General features: G+C 34.3%; 6 protein-coding genes and 1 non-coding gene across 7 annotated transcripts; 4 read left to right on the top strand and 3 right to left on the bottom strand.

The window, feature by feature from the left end:
- Window position 1: 1 nt before the first annotated feature.
- On the top strand, window positions 2-74 carry NAEGRDRAFT_t528. The gene has a single exon. It is a non-coding gene; the product is annotated as a tRNA-Phe (tRNA).
- A 1,600-nt stretch (window positions 75-1,674) lies between these two features.
- On the top strand, window positions 1,675-3,521 carry NAEGRDRAFT_59007 (rho GTPase activating protein). The gene is made up of 2 exons (XM_002673344.1): window positions 1,675-2,264; window positions 2,364-3,521. The coding sequence occupies exons 1-2, from the start codon at window positions 1,839-1,841 to the stop codon at window positions 3,495-3,497; spliced, it is 1,560 nt and encodes a 519-aa protein (XP_002673390.1). The 5' UTR covers window positions 1,675-1,838; the 3' UTR covers window positions 3,498-3,521.
- A 40-nt stretch (window positions 3,522-3,561) lies between these two features.
- NAEGRDRAFT_71536 (uncharacterized protein) lies at window positions 3,562-5,064 on the bottom strand (the record flags this gene model as incomplete). The annotated part of the gene is made up of 1 exon (XM_002673281.1): window positions 3,562-5,064. The coding sequence occupies one exon, from the start codon at window positions 5,062-5,064 to the stop codon at window positions 3,562-3,564; it is 1,503 nt and encodes a 500-aa protein (XP_002673327.1).
- Window positions 5,065-6,788: 1,724 nt separating this feature from the next.
- NAEGRDRAFT_71535 (uncharacterized protein) lies at window positions 6,789-7,277 on the bottom strand (the record flags this gene model as incomplete). The annotated part of the gene is made up of 1 exon (XM_002673280.1): window positions 6,789-7,277. One exon carries the CDS (start codon window positions 7,275-7,277, stop codon window positions 6,789-6,791), a length of 489 nt encoding a protein of 162 aa, XP_002673326.1.
- Window positions 7,278-7,621: 344 nt separating this feature from the next.
- On the top strand, window positions 7,622-11,780 carry NAEGRDRAFT_80962 (kinesin-3; the record flags this gene model as incomplete). The annotated part of the gene is made up of 5 exons (XM_002673343.1): window positions 7,622-7,737; window positions 7,783-7,947; window positions 8,000-8,259; window positions 8,314-9,512; window positions 10,716-11,780. 5 exons carry the CDS (start codon window positions 7,622-7,624, stop codon window positions 11,760-11,762), a joined length of 2,787 nt encoding a protein of 928 aa, XP_002673389.1. The 3' UTR covers window positions 11,763-11,780.
- Window positions 11,781-11,923: 143 nt separating this feature from the next.
- On the bottom strand, window positions 11,924-12,832 carry NAEGRDRAFT_71533 (uncharacterized protein; the record flags this gene model as incomplete). Its single annotated transcript, XM_002673279.1, has 1 exon — window positions 11,924-12,832. The coding sequence occupies one exon, from the start codon at window positions 12,830-12,832 to the stop codon at window positions 11,924-11,926; it is 909 nt and encodes a 302-aa protein (XP_002673325.1).
- An 836-nt stretch (window positions 12,833-13,668) lies between these two features.
- NAEGRDRAFT_71532 (uncharacterized protein) lies at window positions 13,669-14,520 on the top strand (the record flags this gene model as incomplete). Its single annotated transcript, XM_002673342.1, has 2 exons — window positions 13,669-13,783; window positions 13,898-14,520. 2 exons carry the CDS (start codon window positions 13,669-13,671, stop codon window positions 14,518-14,520), a joined length of 738 nt encoding a protein of 245 aa, XP_002673388.1.
- Window positions 14,521-14,531: the final 11 nt, after the last annotated feature.

Below are 14,531 nucleotides of genomic sequence, written 5' to 3'. Positions count from 1 at the left end.
AGCCGACATAGCTCAGTTGGGAGAGCGTAAGACTGAAGATCTTAAGGTCCCTGGTTCGATCCCTGGTGTCGGCATATTTTTAATTTTCCAGGGTAGGATTATTTTGAGACCTGATGGAATGATCAATAAAGATTTACATCCTTCAAAGGCAGGTCTGTTTCACCAATTGTCTATCAACTTTATTTTGTAATTGCATGGTAAGCTTAGTTGCGAAAATAAATTGATTGCAACTTTGATTTATAACTCAGAAATCTAGTAATTGAATGGCTACGGCCATATCACGATGAATGCACCTCATCCCGTCCGATTTGAGAAGTTAAGCATCGTCGAGCCACATCAGTACTGAGGTTGGAGACAACTTGGGAACCTGTGGTGCTGTAGTCTTTTTGTTTCTTTGTTAAAATAAAATTAAGATGACTCCAAAAACTAACAATTGCAATTACTATCCAATTTTTCATGGCAGGGACCATTCTTCATTGTAAACTACATAAACTTAAGTTTCTAATTTCAAAAAAAAATGAAACACGTGTTTTTGCTAATGTTGCTTGCTTGTTTTTTTCTATTGGAAAATTCATCAGGCTTGGAACATACAACCTTCCTCTCAAAAACTTCAACTGCCATTTCGGAAAGTTTCTCATCTTACTTTCTCTCTTCAATTAAATTTGAAAAATCCATCGAATTGAAATATTCACTATTGAATCAAGTACTTTCCAATTCTAATTTACTCTTCTCTGTGGAAAATACAACTATTATTTTGGATTTGAAAAATTTAAATCACTTTAAATTAACAAATTTGGAATTTGATTACAAAATTCAAAGAATTAACCAAAAAGGAAAGAATTTTATTTGGGATCAAGGTAAAATATCACTCGAACATGTTTCCATCTCTATGAAATTTGATTATTTTACAATTCCACATTTATCAAACTCTTCACTTCCATTACAATTTGTAAACGTTAGCTCTTTAAAATTGTTACAAGATTTTGAGCTGAAAATTGCGAGCAAATTATTGGGAAAAACAATTAGTGAAGTTTTAGGAGATTCAATCTCTCAAATTATAATTCCAATTTTCATTGAAAAAATTGAAATTGTCTTGATGAATGCCTTTACAATAATTGTAAACTCATTGATTAATGTATTGGTGGGAAGTGTAGTTTCGTTTTGGGTTATTAAATCTGTGCGAAAGTTGTTTTAACAGACACGACAAAAAAGATCCTAATTTCGAATTATTAATAATAAAATTGATTCGAATAGATTCGGCAAGCATTTCATGACATTCTACCAAACTTCCTGTTCCTTTTAATTTTACAACAATCCCCAAAAGGAAATAAAATTCATGCTATCAAAGCTTGCCTCAATAAGAATAAATTTAGAAAATAGTGTTACTTGCTGTTTTCATGTTCGTTTGCAATATTTGATGTTTTTCACAATGAAGAAATTTATATCTTGTCTCTTTTTACATCTTCTCTTGTTTTTGCTTGATTATATTCTTTATTGTCTCGACAGTTTGGCATTTGGCATTTGATTACAATGAAATATGTGGATTCGTTTTGCCAATATTAATCTCGAGTCTCACGAATCCTCAGACTTACGGGTTTTTAGGAATCAAGTTTCTGTTGGCTGACCCGCTCACACGTCAAATGTCCAATGAATGTTCAGACAAGCATAAAAAAAAATAGCACAAAAACACAACAGTATCATTTGGGACTTTCGGATTAGCAACAAAGCCTTCGTCATCATCTTCCATTCAACATCTTCATATTGACCATACAATAGTGTGTGTTCATCATATTTCTAATAGCATTAGTTTACTTTCGTATAAAAACAAAGAAGAAGGGATGAAAATCTTTAAAAAGAATAACAAGAAATCGACATCTCCACCAACCAATTCCAACTCACCATCATCACCAGTTGCTGCTAACTCACCAGGTTCACAAAAATTCCCAACCAATGAAAAGTTTGCAAATTCCAAAGTTTTTGCAAAGAAACTTCCACTCGATCCAAATGATTTACCTCCTTTCGTATTAAAAGCCATGTCCTATCTAGACGAAAATGGACTAAAGATTGAAGGTATCTTTAGAATTTCACCTAAAAAATCAGATGAAGATGAAGTCATTCAACAATTAGAGCAAAATATTAAATTTGATGTTCCGTATGAGAAATATGAAATTCACTTGGCGAGTAGTTTACTGAAATTGTATTTGAGAGAATTGATGGATCCTTTATTGACATATGAACAGTATGGAATGTTTTTGGCAGCTGAGGTATGTTATTTAGACTTGTTTTTAGATCTTATTCGAATCATTTGACTTTCGAAAATATAATTCAAATGAAAATTATTCATGAAATTCACAAATATTCAGAGAATTCCTGATGAAGAACAAAGATTGGTCATGATTCAAAAAGTAATCAAGTTTCTTCCACCCACAAACTTTACAATTTTAAAGAATTTATGTTTATTCTTGAAGAAAGTTGCTGCAAATTCAAGTATTAACAAAATGTCGCCAAGTAATTTGGCCATTGTTTTTGCTCCTAACTTGTTAAAATCAGATCTTCCTCAAAGTCACATGGAAATTCTCCAGGATTCCAAATATTCTAGTAATTTAATGACAACCCTGATTGCTGAAGCACATTCTATATTCGGAGATGATGAATCATCAAATAATAGCAGCAGTACATCATCATCATCATCAGTATCAGCATCCTCAATATCCTCATCAAACACTTCCAATAATTCGTCTTCTTCTTCAACAACTGCCTCAACAACTGCAACTGTTTCCAACACACAAACAACTACAACAACAACTACTAGTACAACACAACAACAACAACAGGAAGAACAATTGGAAGAGGGTTGGGTAGCTTACTACGATTACGGAAGCAATCAGTACTATTATCATCATGCACAATCTGGCACGACAACTTGGGATAAACCAGTGAAGAAACAGGCACCACCTCCACAAATTAGTACAACACCACACAATGGCATAAAGACACATAGTGGGTATTTGAAAGCATTGCCAACTCCTACTTCTCCACAAACCTCGTTTAATCAACCACCTGTTTTGTTGAATCCTTTGGAGATGAATAATTCGAAACAAACTTATCTAACAGAACCTCCAGTGATGGAAGTTATGGATATTTCACCAAAACAAAGACAAGCAGTTGTTGATCAACGTCAAGAATCTCCACAACAATACGATACTACGGAAGATGTAAAATCGAATAGTGATGAGGAAATGAGTCAACAACCAACAGCAAATACAGTAGAAGGAGTGAATCAACAACAAACAGCAGAAGTTGACAATGAAGGACAAACAGTGAGGAAAATCAAAATACCAGTTAGAAAGAGAGCTGTTGTTCGTGATTCTAGGAGACCACTCCCAAATCCAAATGCTCCTCGTTTCCAGAGCACTATTGGTAATCGTATGCCAAGAAAATCAACAAGTGGATATGAAAGCGATGATGCATGTGTAGTGGATGAGGAAGAGGAATAATTGTAAATAAATGTACTTTAATTGAGTTGGATGAGAATTAAAATTGGATTTCGAGTTGGTTGATTTATTGGAATAGACATCCTTGTTTTTCTCTTCTTTTGGGAGAGGTAGGTCGATCAGAATTGCTGAAACTGGACTTTCTAGATCGGGTAGAAATGGTTGTCATTGAGGCAGCATTTTGATTTTGCAAAGATTTGAGGGAATTCTCTGAAAAATCATTCAAATCAATATTGAGATTGGATAATCTGGAAAGAATACTTGTTGTGTCCAAGATTGTTTCCAAATGATCATCATTGAGATTGCAAGATATGAGGGAGAGATTTCTTAGAGAGCTAAACAAATCATTTCTTAACAATCTTTGAAGTTTTTCCTTTTCCATTGATATTGAACTAATGGAGAGTGTTCTCAATTGGGTAAATTCTCTGCCTATTATTGAAATTGCTTCCTCAGTGAGCGGAATTCCTGTTAGAGAAAGTTCCCTCAAAGAATTCATTCTTGAATGTTTACAAATCAAATCTGCAGAGATTCCACAACGATCCAAAGCCAATTTAGTCAACTCCAATTGTGAAATTCCCACAACATCCTGCTCATCCAGTGTGCCTCCCTTAATACTCAAACATTTCAATCTCTGCAATTTGTAAACTTGATTCAATCCTTTAAAATTACAATTATGAAGTGAAAGACTTTCTAATCTCTTCAGTTTTTCAAAATGTTTAGAAATATCACCCAGATTCATCCTCGATAAGGATAAAACTCTCAAATTCTCAATCTTTACAATTTCATTCAAACAAGCTTCGCCATTGGCATCACCAAATTCCAAACTCAGCTCTTCCACTTCCTTAAAATTACTAAAATTAGCCTCAATGTTAAATTTTTCATGTCTCCTTGAAACAATTTCTAAACATTTCAAATTTCTTGCTTGTTTACAGCTTGTCAAACATGATAAATGTTCATTTCCAATAAAACTTGCTCCAATTTTGAGTTTTACCAAATTGGATCCAAAATTATTGGTCAAGTTTAGAAGAAAGTCCTTTTCCAAATTCATTACTCTTAGTTTTAAACTTTCTAGATTGGAAACTATTCGAATCAAACCAGCATGATTGGTGAGATTTGTGCTGTTCATAGAAAAATGTTTCAAATTTGGGAAATTTAATACCAGTTGACTCATTGGCTGATTGAAATCAATTCTTTTATCCAAAATTAAATGTTCCAAATCGCTCTTTCGTTTAATTTCTCTTAAAATCTGATAAATATATTCATAGTCAATATTATTATTTACAATTTTCAATTTGTTGATTGTCCAATCGTGGAAACCGAATCCTTTTCTGTTTAAATGAAACAGTTCTTCATCAAATTTTAATTGAACATTCAATAGAATAAATGTTGATGTGTTTCGGCAAAATTCGTCCCACAGTTTACAAACCAATCTACAATATTTCAAATCAGCATGTTCCATATAGGGGAAAATATTGTGTTGTATAACTTCTATCGGAATGCTCTTCATTATTGAACTAAACGTCCAAGTTGTAGTATTCGAAACATTTCCAATACAACATTTCGGTTTCATTTTTTTAAGGATGTGTTTGAAATCTATTTTTACCGCTCCCTTATTTACCTTTGAAAATCAATCTCATTCAATTTAATTTTGGATTTTCCTCATATTCGTCCACTTTCCAAAAATTTAAAATCAATTAACATTTTTCATTTAGTTTTATAAACTAAACTGCTGACGAAACATTCCTTTTGAAATTTACAGTAAAACTGAGAATTAGAAAATACTATTGAACCACTCCATCTTTTATAAAAATTTACCTCTAAATATTAAGAAAAAGAAGAAATTTCTTCAAAATATTGCAAAGAGTGAAATTTTGCAGGATTCTGAAGATTTGTGATTAAATGACACGTTTTACAAATTGGAAATATTTTCAAGAATCACTTCATGATTTATTGGATGTTTAAGTGGGATGAAAAAATCTGAGTGAAATCTCAAGACAAATGCAAACTTGTCAAAATGGCACATTACTAAATAGAATTGTTTTTTAGTATTAGTTAAGGATGCATAAGAAAACGGAGTAATTCGGTATTAGAGGACAGTGTGATTTATTTAACAATATGGTTTGATTCTGTTGTTATGGACATTCAAAATTCCTTTTATATGGTCAGTTTTATTCTTTTTTGTTATTCGAAATGCATAATTGGTTTCATGCTAATTTTCAAGGTATTACAAGCATCAAAGACGTGGACATACGATTCTAAAAAGTTGTTGGTTACACAATACAGTTGCTTAAATCCAAAACAATAGTGAAATTGGTGGAGAAATTTAGCTTAAAGTGGACGAAAGATGCTACTAGTGTCAACAATGGTGTATTATCAGCCTTTTTCTGTTCTAGCTTATGGATTTGGATTTAGCGCTGTCACAGTTTGACAATTCACAAAGGGAAGGTGTGTGACAAGAAAAGTAAAAATTTCCCACCATATTGTTTCGCTTGGTTTCGATGAAATTCGTTTGGCTCAATAGCAATTTTCAAAAACAAACAAAATTGATACACTTCTAATACAACAATCCCAACAGAGATGTCGAAAATTACTTCTGTTGAAGACCTGATGCTGAAATTTCTTGTTTCCGTCATTGATTCGTCTCGAGAGGAAACTAATAAGAGAAATTTGCCAAGAAATGTCAATAGCGACCAAATGTTATCTTGTTCTTTTAACAGTCAATACTATTCTCGTGATGAATTGGCCCCAACAAGAACTTCATCAGCTAGCTCTTCCCTTCCATCTCCTTCCTTTTCTCCACCATTGTCCACCAATACCACAAGATCTTCACTGTTGGATCCAGTGAGCAGGGAACCAATCATTGACAAGTATGAAGATACACAGCTTATGTTATCTTTAGATTACGAAGATTTGATAAGAAGTTATTATCAAGATATTTCAATAATCATGACAAATGAGAGAGAAATGCCAGAAGAAAATTCAAATCATCACCTTGATGAAAGAAAGCACCAACAGATCATTGAAGAGAATGTACAGACCTCTTTTTCAATAAGTAAGGTGGTTGATTCCAATTCGATATCTGAAACTAGAACCACCTCACTGAATGACAATTCGACACCTAACCAACCAACTGCTATTCACAAAACTAAGAAAACAGTAAAGAGAAGAAGTGTTCTCAGAAGGAGAGCTTCATTTGCCTACGATGAACAATCAACAATGCAATTTTACTTTCCACTTTGGGTATTTCATCAAGTTTCCAATAAAACATCAAAAAAACACTTTTAACCCAAATGTCTAAGGTTCTGGAGTTGGAGGATTTTGAGTTGGAGGAAAATCTTCACGGCTTTTGTCAACTTTGAGTGGTATTGTCTTTTCTGCAACTTTTCCTTGTTGAGAATTGAGAATTCTTCCCATTCCATCCAAATTTCTATCAATTCCATCATCATCCAATTTATATTTACTCTCAGGACTGTATTCATTGTTGGATGGTCCTCTTTGATTCTCGCTTTCATTGGTAGTTATGGGTTGAAAGTTTTTCATGACTGATTGAGCAATTTCGTCCGATTTCTCTTCTAATACTTCCCTTTGTTGTTGCATGGCCATTTGGAGAGGATCTTTGAGAGTTTGCTTAATAGGTTGATCTTTTGAGGAGAGTTTCGGGTTTTCTTTCATGCAAAGAACACACAAACAGAAGGACTGTCTCGAATTCTTCATCATCAATGAATGTTGATGATGATAATTTCCATTTAATTTTGCAAATTGCTTAACGAGTTTTCTATTCATTTCTTTTTGAAAAGGAAATTCACTATAAATTAATGTTTATTAATTTAAGAAGGAAAATCCAATTCGGAGGTAGATGATTAGGATCAGCCTATCGATTGATTCCATCACACAATATCAAAAGAGATACACAATGGGAACATGTTCTCAATCGATCCCCTACAATGAACTTTTTATGATGAACAAATATTCCCGCCAACCATCAACTACAACTCATTCACGAACATCAAGGTAAAATAACTGAAAGAATTATTCGGCTGGCTCTTTTAATTATACAACATCAGGGCAAGTTCAACCAAAAAAAATTCAACAACTTCTCTCCCTTTTCTACACACCCTCATTAAAAAATGTCATCAGCTGATTCAGTTAAGGTTGCTGTGAGAGTAAGACCATTCAAGGATTACGAAATTGAAGGTAAATCAAAATGTATTGTACAAATGAATGGTCCACAGACCATCTTGGTGTAAGTAATTTTTAGGAAATTGTGGTTGTATTGACTTGGGAAAAGCGATCCTGCCTCAGGAAAGGAAAACAAATTTACTTTTGACTATTCTTATTGGAGCTTTAATAGCGCTGATGCCAACTTTGCTGATAACAAAGTTCTGTGGAATGATATGGGAGAATCTATGCTTGCTAACTGTTGGCAAGGATACAACACCTCCATGTTTGCCTAGTAAGTGTTAAATTGTTGAGAATAATTTGTATTTAAACAACAATAATAATAGTGGTCAAACTGGTTCTGGTAAATCATACAGTATGATTGGTTATCCAGGAAAGGATGAAGGTTTAGTCACTATGGCTTCTAAGCGTATTTTCCAAAAGATTGAAGAATCAAAGTCTCAAAACACAGTTCCTATTGAATATGGTGTTGAAGCCTCCATGTTGGAAATTTATAACGAAGAAATTAAGGATCTTTTCAATCCAAAGAACAATCCAACAGGTGGTCTAAAAATCAGAGAAAATCCACAAACAGGTGTCTATATTGGTAAGTGAAGAATTTATTGTTGGATCTTATTGAGGAATATTTAAAAAATCATAGAGGGTTTGTCAAAGCACGTTGCTCAAGGAGAGGATCAAATTTTAAAGTTGTTGAAGCAAGGTGAAGATGCTAGAACTACTGGTGCTACTGCCATGAATAAGACATCATCTAGAGCTCACACCGTTTTTATTTTATATGTAAAGCAAACCGTTCAACATCCTGAAACAAAGCAAAAAGTTCAAAAGGTTTCCTCCATCAATCTTGTCGACTTGGCAGGTTCCGAAAGAATGGCCAGAACTGGTGCTACTGGTGCTAGAGCTCAAGAAGGTATTAACATTAACCTTTCATTGACCTCTTTGGGTAATGTTATTAAGGCTCTTGCTGATAAGTGCACAGGAAAAAACTCTACTGCCTTCATTCCATACAGAGATTCCAAGTTAACTCACCTTCTTAAGGAATCTTTGGGTGGTAACTCTAGAACTATTATGATTGCTGCTATTTCTCCTGCTGATGTCAACTATGATGAATCTCTCTCAACCCTCAGATATGCTGACAGAGCTAAACAAATTGTCAACAAGGCTATTGTTAACGAAGATCCTTCTGCCAAGATTATCAGTCAATTGAGAGCTGAAGTTGAAAGATTGAAGAATCAACTTGCTGGTAAGGGTATTGTTCCTGCTGGAGAAAATACTGAGGGTTCTACTGGAGTTCCTGGAGGAATTGCCCAAGCAGAGTATGACAAGTTGAAGGAGCAATTAGATGCCTCCCAAAAGCTTATCACTGAAATGCAAATGACCACCGAAGAAAAGATTAAAAGAACTGAAGAAATGGCAAAGGAGAGAGAAGAATTTTTCAAGGAAATGAATGTTGAACTTGATTTCGATAAGAACAAGTTGCATATTAGTAACCTTAATGAAGATCCATTGTTGAGTGGAAAACTTAACTATTATGTTCAAGAACCAACAAATATTGGTGCTGCTGAAGGAAACACTGTCAGAATTCAAGGTGCTGGTATTTTAGACTCACATGCCACAATTTCTGCCGGTTTTATCACTCCATCTGAAAATGCCAAAGTTTATGTTAACGGTGTAGAAATTAAGGAAAAGACAAAGATCAAGAATGGAGACAGACTTGTTATCGGTTCCAGATTGATCTATCAATACAATAACCCTAGTGAAGGCGCTGTTAACAACTCTGATTGGAAACTTGCATGGGATGAATTCAGTAAGAATTTGATTGATGAAAAGACTAACCAACTTGTTCAAGAACATAAGAAGAGAGAAACAGAAATGCAAGAAACCATCAACAGTGTCAAGTCTGAAATTGAAAAGCAAAGACAAGCCCAAAAGGATCTCATTCAACAAGAAATGGAAAATGCCAAGAAGAGAGAAGATTTACTCAGAGCTGAATATGCTACTAAGGAAAAATTGTTGCAAGCTGAATTGTTGCAAAACAAGAATGACGAACAAAGAAGAAAGCAAATTGAACAAATGTTGGAATCTGAAAAGAAAAAGAATGAAGAACAAGTTTTGCAGTACCAAAGAGAGTTGGAAGCTTCCAAGATGAATATTTCTTCATCATACCAAAAGCAAATCATGGAACTTGAATCCAAGCTTATGGCTGAAATTAACATTGGAAAGAAGCATAAGGAAGATTTAGAAAAGGAAAATCAAGCTTTGCAACAAAAGATCTTGGAAAAGGAAGCTGAATATCAAAAAAAGATCAACGAAGAAAAGGACTTTTTGCAAAAGAAGGAGCAACTTTTAGTTGATGAAAAATTACAAAGAGAACTTGAAATTCAAAAGTTGATTTCTGAGAACCAACACAATGGTGCTCTCGTTTCCAAATATGAAGAAGAATTGAAGAAGGAAAAGGAAAGAATTGACGGTGTTATCAAGGCTCAAAATGAAATGTTTGCTCAATCTGAAGAAAGAATCAGAGTCCAAATCAACTCTGAAGTTTCTGTTCTCAAGGAAAAGTTAGAAAAATCAAAACAAGCTGAAGAAGAAGCTAGAAAGTATAAAGAACAACTCTCAAAGGTTGAAGAAGAAATGACAAAAAAGAATAAGGAACATGAAGACATCATGCAAAGAGAAAAGGAAAAGTTCATGTTGAGAGAAAAGGAATTGGTTGGTTCTTTCCAAGCTAAGGAAAGAGAGCTCCTTGCTAAGATTGAATCTGGAGCTAGTGAAGAAGAAGTCAATCAACTCAGAAATCAACTCGTTTCTGCCAAGCAAGAAAATCAAAAGCAATTGGAAAAGGAAAGAGAAGATTATGAAAGAAAGTTAAGTGACAACAGACTCAAGATGACAGCTGTAAGAGCTATTTTCAAGACTCAAATCCAAAAATCAAATACAGTTGCTGCTTCAGCATCCACAAAGGCAGAAGAAAAGTTTACTCTCCTCCAGCAACAATATTTGGAAGAAAAGATGGCACAACAAGAAGAAATCGAAAGACAAAAGGTTGAAATGGAAAGACAACAACAAGAAATGGCAAGATCCTTAGCTCTTAAGCAAAGTGAACTTCTTCTTAATGCCGAAAAGGACACTAAGGCAATGTTAGAACAAATGAGATTGATTGAATTAGAAAAGGAAGAAAAGGAAAGAGACTTCCAAAGAAAGGAATTGGAAATGTCTATGAAGTTGTTCGATATGGAAAATAGACTTCAACAAGAAATGGCTGAAAAGTCCCAAATAATCATAGAAAAAGCTGTAAAGACAACTGTTATTGCCTCCTCTGCTAGTACCGATTCAGTTTCTCAATTAGTTCCTTGGATTCAAGAAGCTTCTATCATGGTAGCTGAACTTAAGAGAAGTATTGCTATTGATCTTAAACTTGTCGGTTCTCAAATTGAAGTTGAAGTTACTGATCTTGAAACTGGTCACTCTGAAACATGGACTCGTGATATGTTTGAAACCAGATTGAATCAATTGAGAAGCTTCCACTTGGCTATAATGAATGGAAATTATGTTGATAACTCTGCTGATCCATTCCTTTCATTGAAGACTGTTGAAGCTAATGTTGAAGCTGCTGTAGTTGATCCATCAGTTTTGAAGGAAAAGATTACAACTTTGGAGCAAGTTAATCAACAATTAACCAGCGAAAAGACAAACTTGATTGTTGATCTTAACATTGCTTTGGCTGAAAATGAATCTTTGCGTTCAAGAGTTAAGAAGACTGGTAAGGCCAATGTCGGTTCAAAGTATTACAGAAAACTCAAGAAGAATATCAAGAAACTTGAACAAGATATTGCTGCTATCAGTTCTAAGCAAAAAGCTAGGGAAATTCTCTCCGAATTTGATGATCTTGTTGGAGACAGTGATTCAGGAAGCAGCAGTGATTCTGATTCTGACAATGATTTCGATGCCATGATGAGAAAGGCTAGATCTTTGACAAAGACTGCTGTTAAGGAAGTTTCTAATGCTTTGGACGATAGTGTTCCTCCTCCAAAGAGTGGAAAGAAATCAAAGGGAGAAAAGAACCAATCTCAAATTTGTAACATTCAATAAATCGATTTGTAAATATTTACATAATATTAGCATTGCTTTATTCTAATTTGAAAAATATTTCATCCAAAAACTAGACCAGTTCAAGAGGAAATGATAGCTTTCACTAAAGTTGTTTTATTTGGATAAAATGTACAAAATATTGATTTATTATGATTTACAGTTTACTTCCTTGTTGGTGGTCTCGAAATAATTTCATCTAAATTGCTTGGAATGGTGTATTTTGTTGCTGGTGGTGTTAATTTTGCTGCTTTCTCAGATGCTCTGAAGAATCTATCAGTAGACGAACGGAATTGAGCAGATCCAGCATTGTTAGGAGAATTTGTTTTGTTGAAATCGGAATACTTGCTTGTATCATACTTTGTGGCTGGTGGAGCTTGTGTTCTAACCTTATCAAATCTTGGAGAAGTTGATCCGAATGAAGTTGCTTCCTTTTTTACAGTGCTAAAAGATGAAGTTGCTGTATTGTATTTTGTTGAAGGTGGGGATGATGGGGTTTTCTCCCTGAATCGATCAAAGGAGGATCTAAAAGAAGAAACTACAGCCTTCTTGGCATCTATTGCTTGAATGACTGGCTCATATACCAGAGGACCTGGAGATTTAGGTTTGATTTCTGTTTCATATTCTCTTTTAGTTGTTGTTTTAAAGCAAGTTGAAGTTAAATCTCCTTTCTTTGAAAGATTAGGATCAAAGACAGAGTACTTTGTGGCAGGAGGTGTTTCTACTCGAGCATCTTTAAATCTTGGGCTTTGAGACTTGAACATGGAATTGAATTCCTTAATTTCAAGTGATGACAAGTTGAGATTGTACTTGGTTGCTGGAGGAGCCTCTTGTTTAGAATCCTTAAATCTATCCATTTTAGATGCACCCCAAGCTGATGGCTTGGTCCATGCTTTTGATTTATATTCCTCTGGTGTTTTCCATGATTCTCTCATTCTTTCCGAACTCTTAGTTCCCTTCTCCTTTGGAAGGGTTGGACTTTTACTTCTCACTGGTGTGCCTGGTGTGCTTATCTTTCCATGTTTTGCTTTCGAATCATTATGGGTCTTCATATCATCATGATTACCATTCATTGTATTATTATGATGCTGCTCATCTAGTCCTGAGGAAAATTGATTAGATAAGGGTTTTGTTGTAGGTCCATCTTGTTCAAAATTGTTTTCGTCCATCATCATTCTCTTAATAGGTACTCTTTCTTCCTTCAAAGTAAGATGTATATTGCAATTCAAAATAGATGATTTTCAAAGGTTGTTCAGACTTGAATTTTTTTTTGTAGTTGTTTCATCTCAAGGCTTTTCCTGTCCCATCACCAAACTTGCTTCACTCAACAGCTACCACAACAACAATAAACCTCAACAGCTGCAACGAAAACACAACGCAACAAAACACATCACGATTCATTAAGGAATAACACCAGATGATTGCTGATGTAAAAAAGCAAGGAGCAGCAACTACACTGAAGATTGATCGGACCAATAAATGATATAGTTATGAGAGTATTAATAATGATGACCAATGATGAGCATCAGTTTTGAAGCAGTTATATTGGCGCCTTGAAAACAACATCAATATAAATTATTAAGAGATATTTAATGTCTTCTGATGAATTGATTTTGTTTCAAGAATGACAATTAAATGCACTTTTCGAATTGAACATACTTATTATGAAAGATATTTACTTCATTACAATTTCAAGAATTATCCATTAATCAGGATCTGTAGTGCTGTGTTAAACTTATTTAACCGTTCATTCCTTCAAAAAGATTCTCCCTTAATAGAGCAACTGGTAATATCGTTACCAACTGTTGGGAGTCAAGTTGACTTGATACGCTCAATACGCGTTATTAAGAGAAAGACAATTCCTAATGTCCTTCACTGATAACCAACCGCCAATACTGTACAATACAGAATGGAAAACTTCACTAAAAAAATACTGATGAAGTCTTTTTTGCGATCCTGTAAAGATCTTGTAACAAACAAGACCTTTAATGGTGGCACCTTGGCAATCTGTCTCGGAAATCAAGGTTTGTTGTTGTTGAGAAGAATTTTAATAATTTTTAATTGTTAATTTAATATTAATCATCAAATGTGAATATTGTGTAAAAATTGGATTAAATTATCATCGAATTCTTTCTTAGCTAGTGATTTGGATTCTATAGTTTCATCAATTGTCTTTTCCTATGCTCAATATAAGAGAGACAAGATTACCTCCATTCCTATTATTAATATTCCAGCCGATGAATACAATTTGAGAACGGATGCTACTTGGTTCTTGGAAAAGTTTGGTATTAGTGGAGAGGATTTAATCTTTTATCATCAAAATCCAACTCTTATTGATGTTTTAGAAAGCTTAGGAAAGGAGAATAATCTGCAAGTCATTCTCACAGATCACAACAAGTTAACTCCAGAACAAGAACCACTATTGGGCAACTTTGTCTATCAAATTATTGATCATCACGTTGATGAGAAGTGTTATGACATTCCTTCGGAGAGAAGAATTATCGATCTGATTGGATCTTCATGTACTTTGGTAGCTGAATTGTTGAGTGACGACATGCTCAGAGAAGATAGAGAATGTTGTGAAGCCTTGCTTGGAACCATCCTTCTCGACACTATGAATTTAGAGCCAAAATTCAAGAAAGTAACACCAAGAGATGAGAAACAAGCTCTCCGACTCTTAGCCCTTCTCAGCTTTGAACAGAAACAAAGAGAGGAATTATTCGAAAAGTTATTCTTTGAGAGATTTAAGTTTCCAAGTTGAATCACAAGACT

This window comes from Naegleria gruberi (assembly GCF_000004985.1).
Source record: "Naegleria gruberi genomic scaffold NAEGRscaffold_47, whole genome shotgun sequence".
In the NCBI taxonomy this organism is placed as follows: domain Eukaryota; phylum Heterolobosea; class Eutetramitea; order Acrasida; family Naegleriidae; genus Naegleria; species Naegleria gruberi.
The sequence above is the reverse complement of the archived record's forward strand: the minus strand, read 5'-3'. Positions and strand labels throughout refer to the sequence as shown.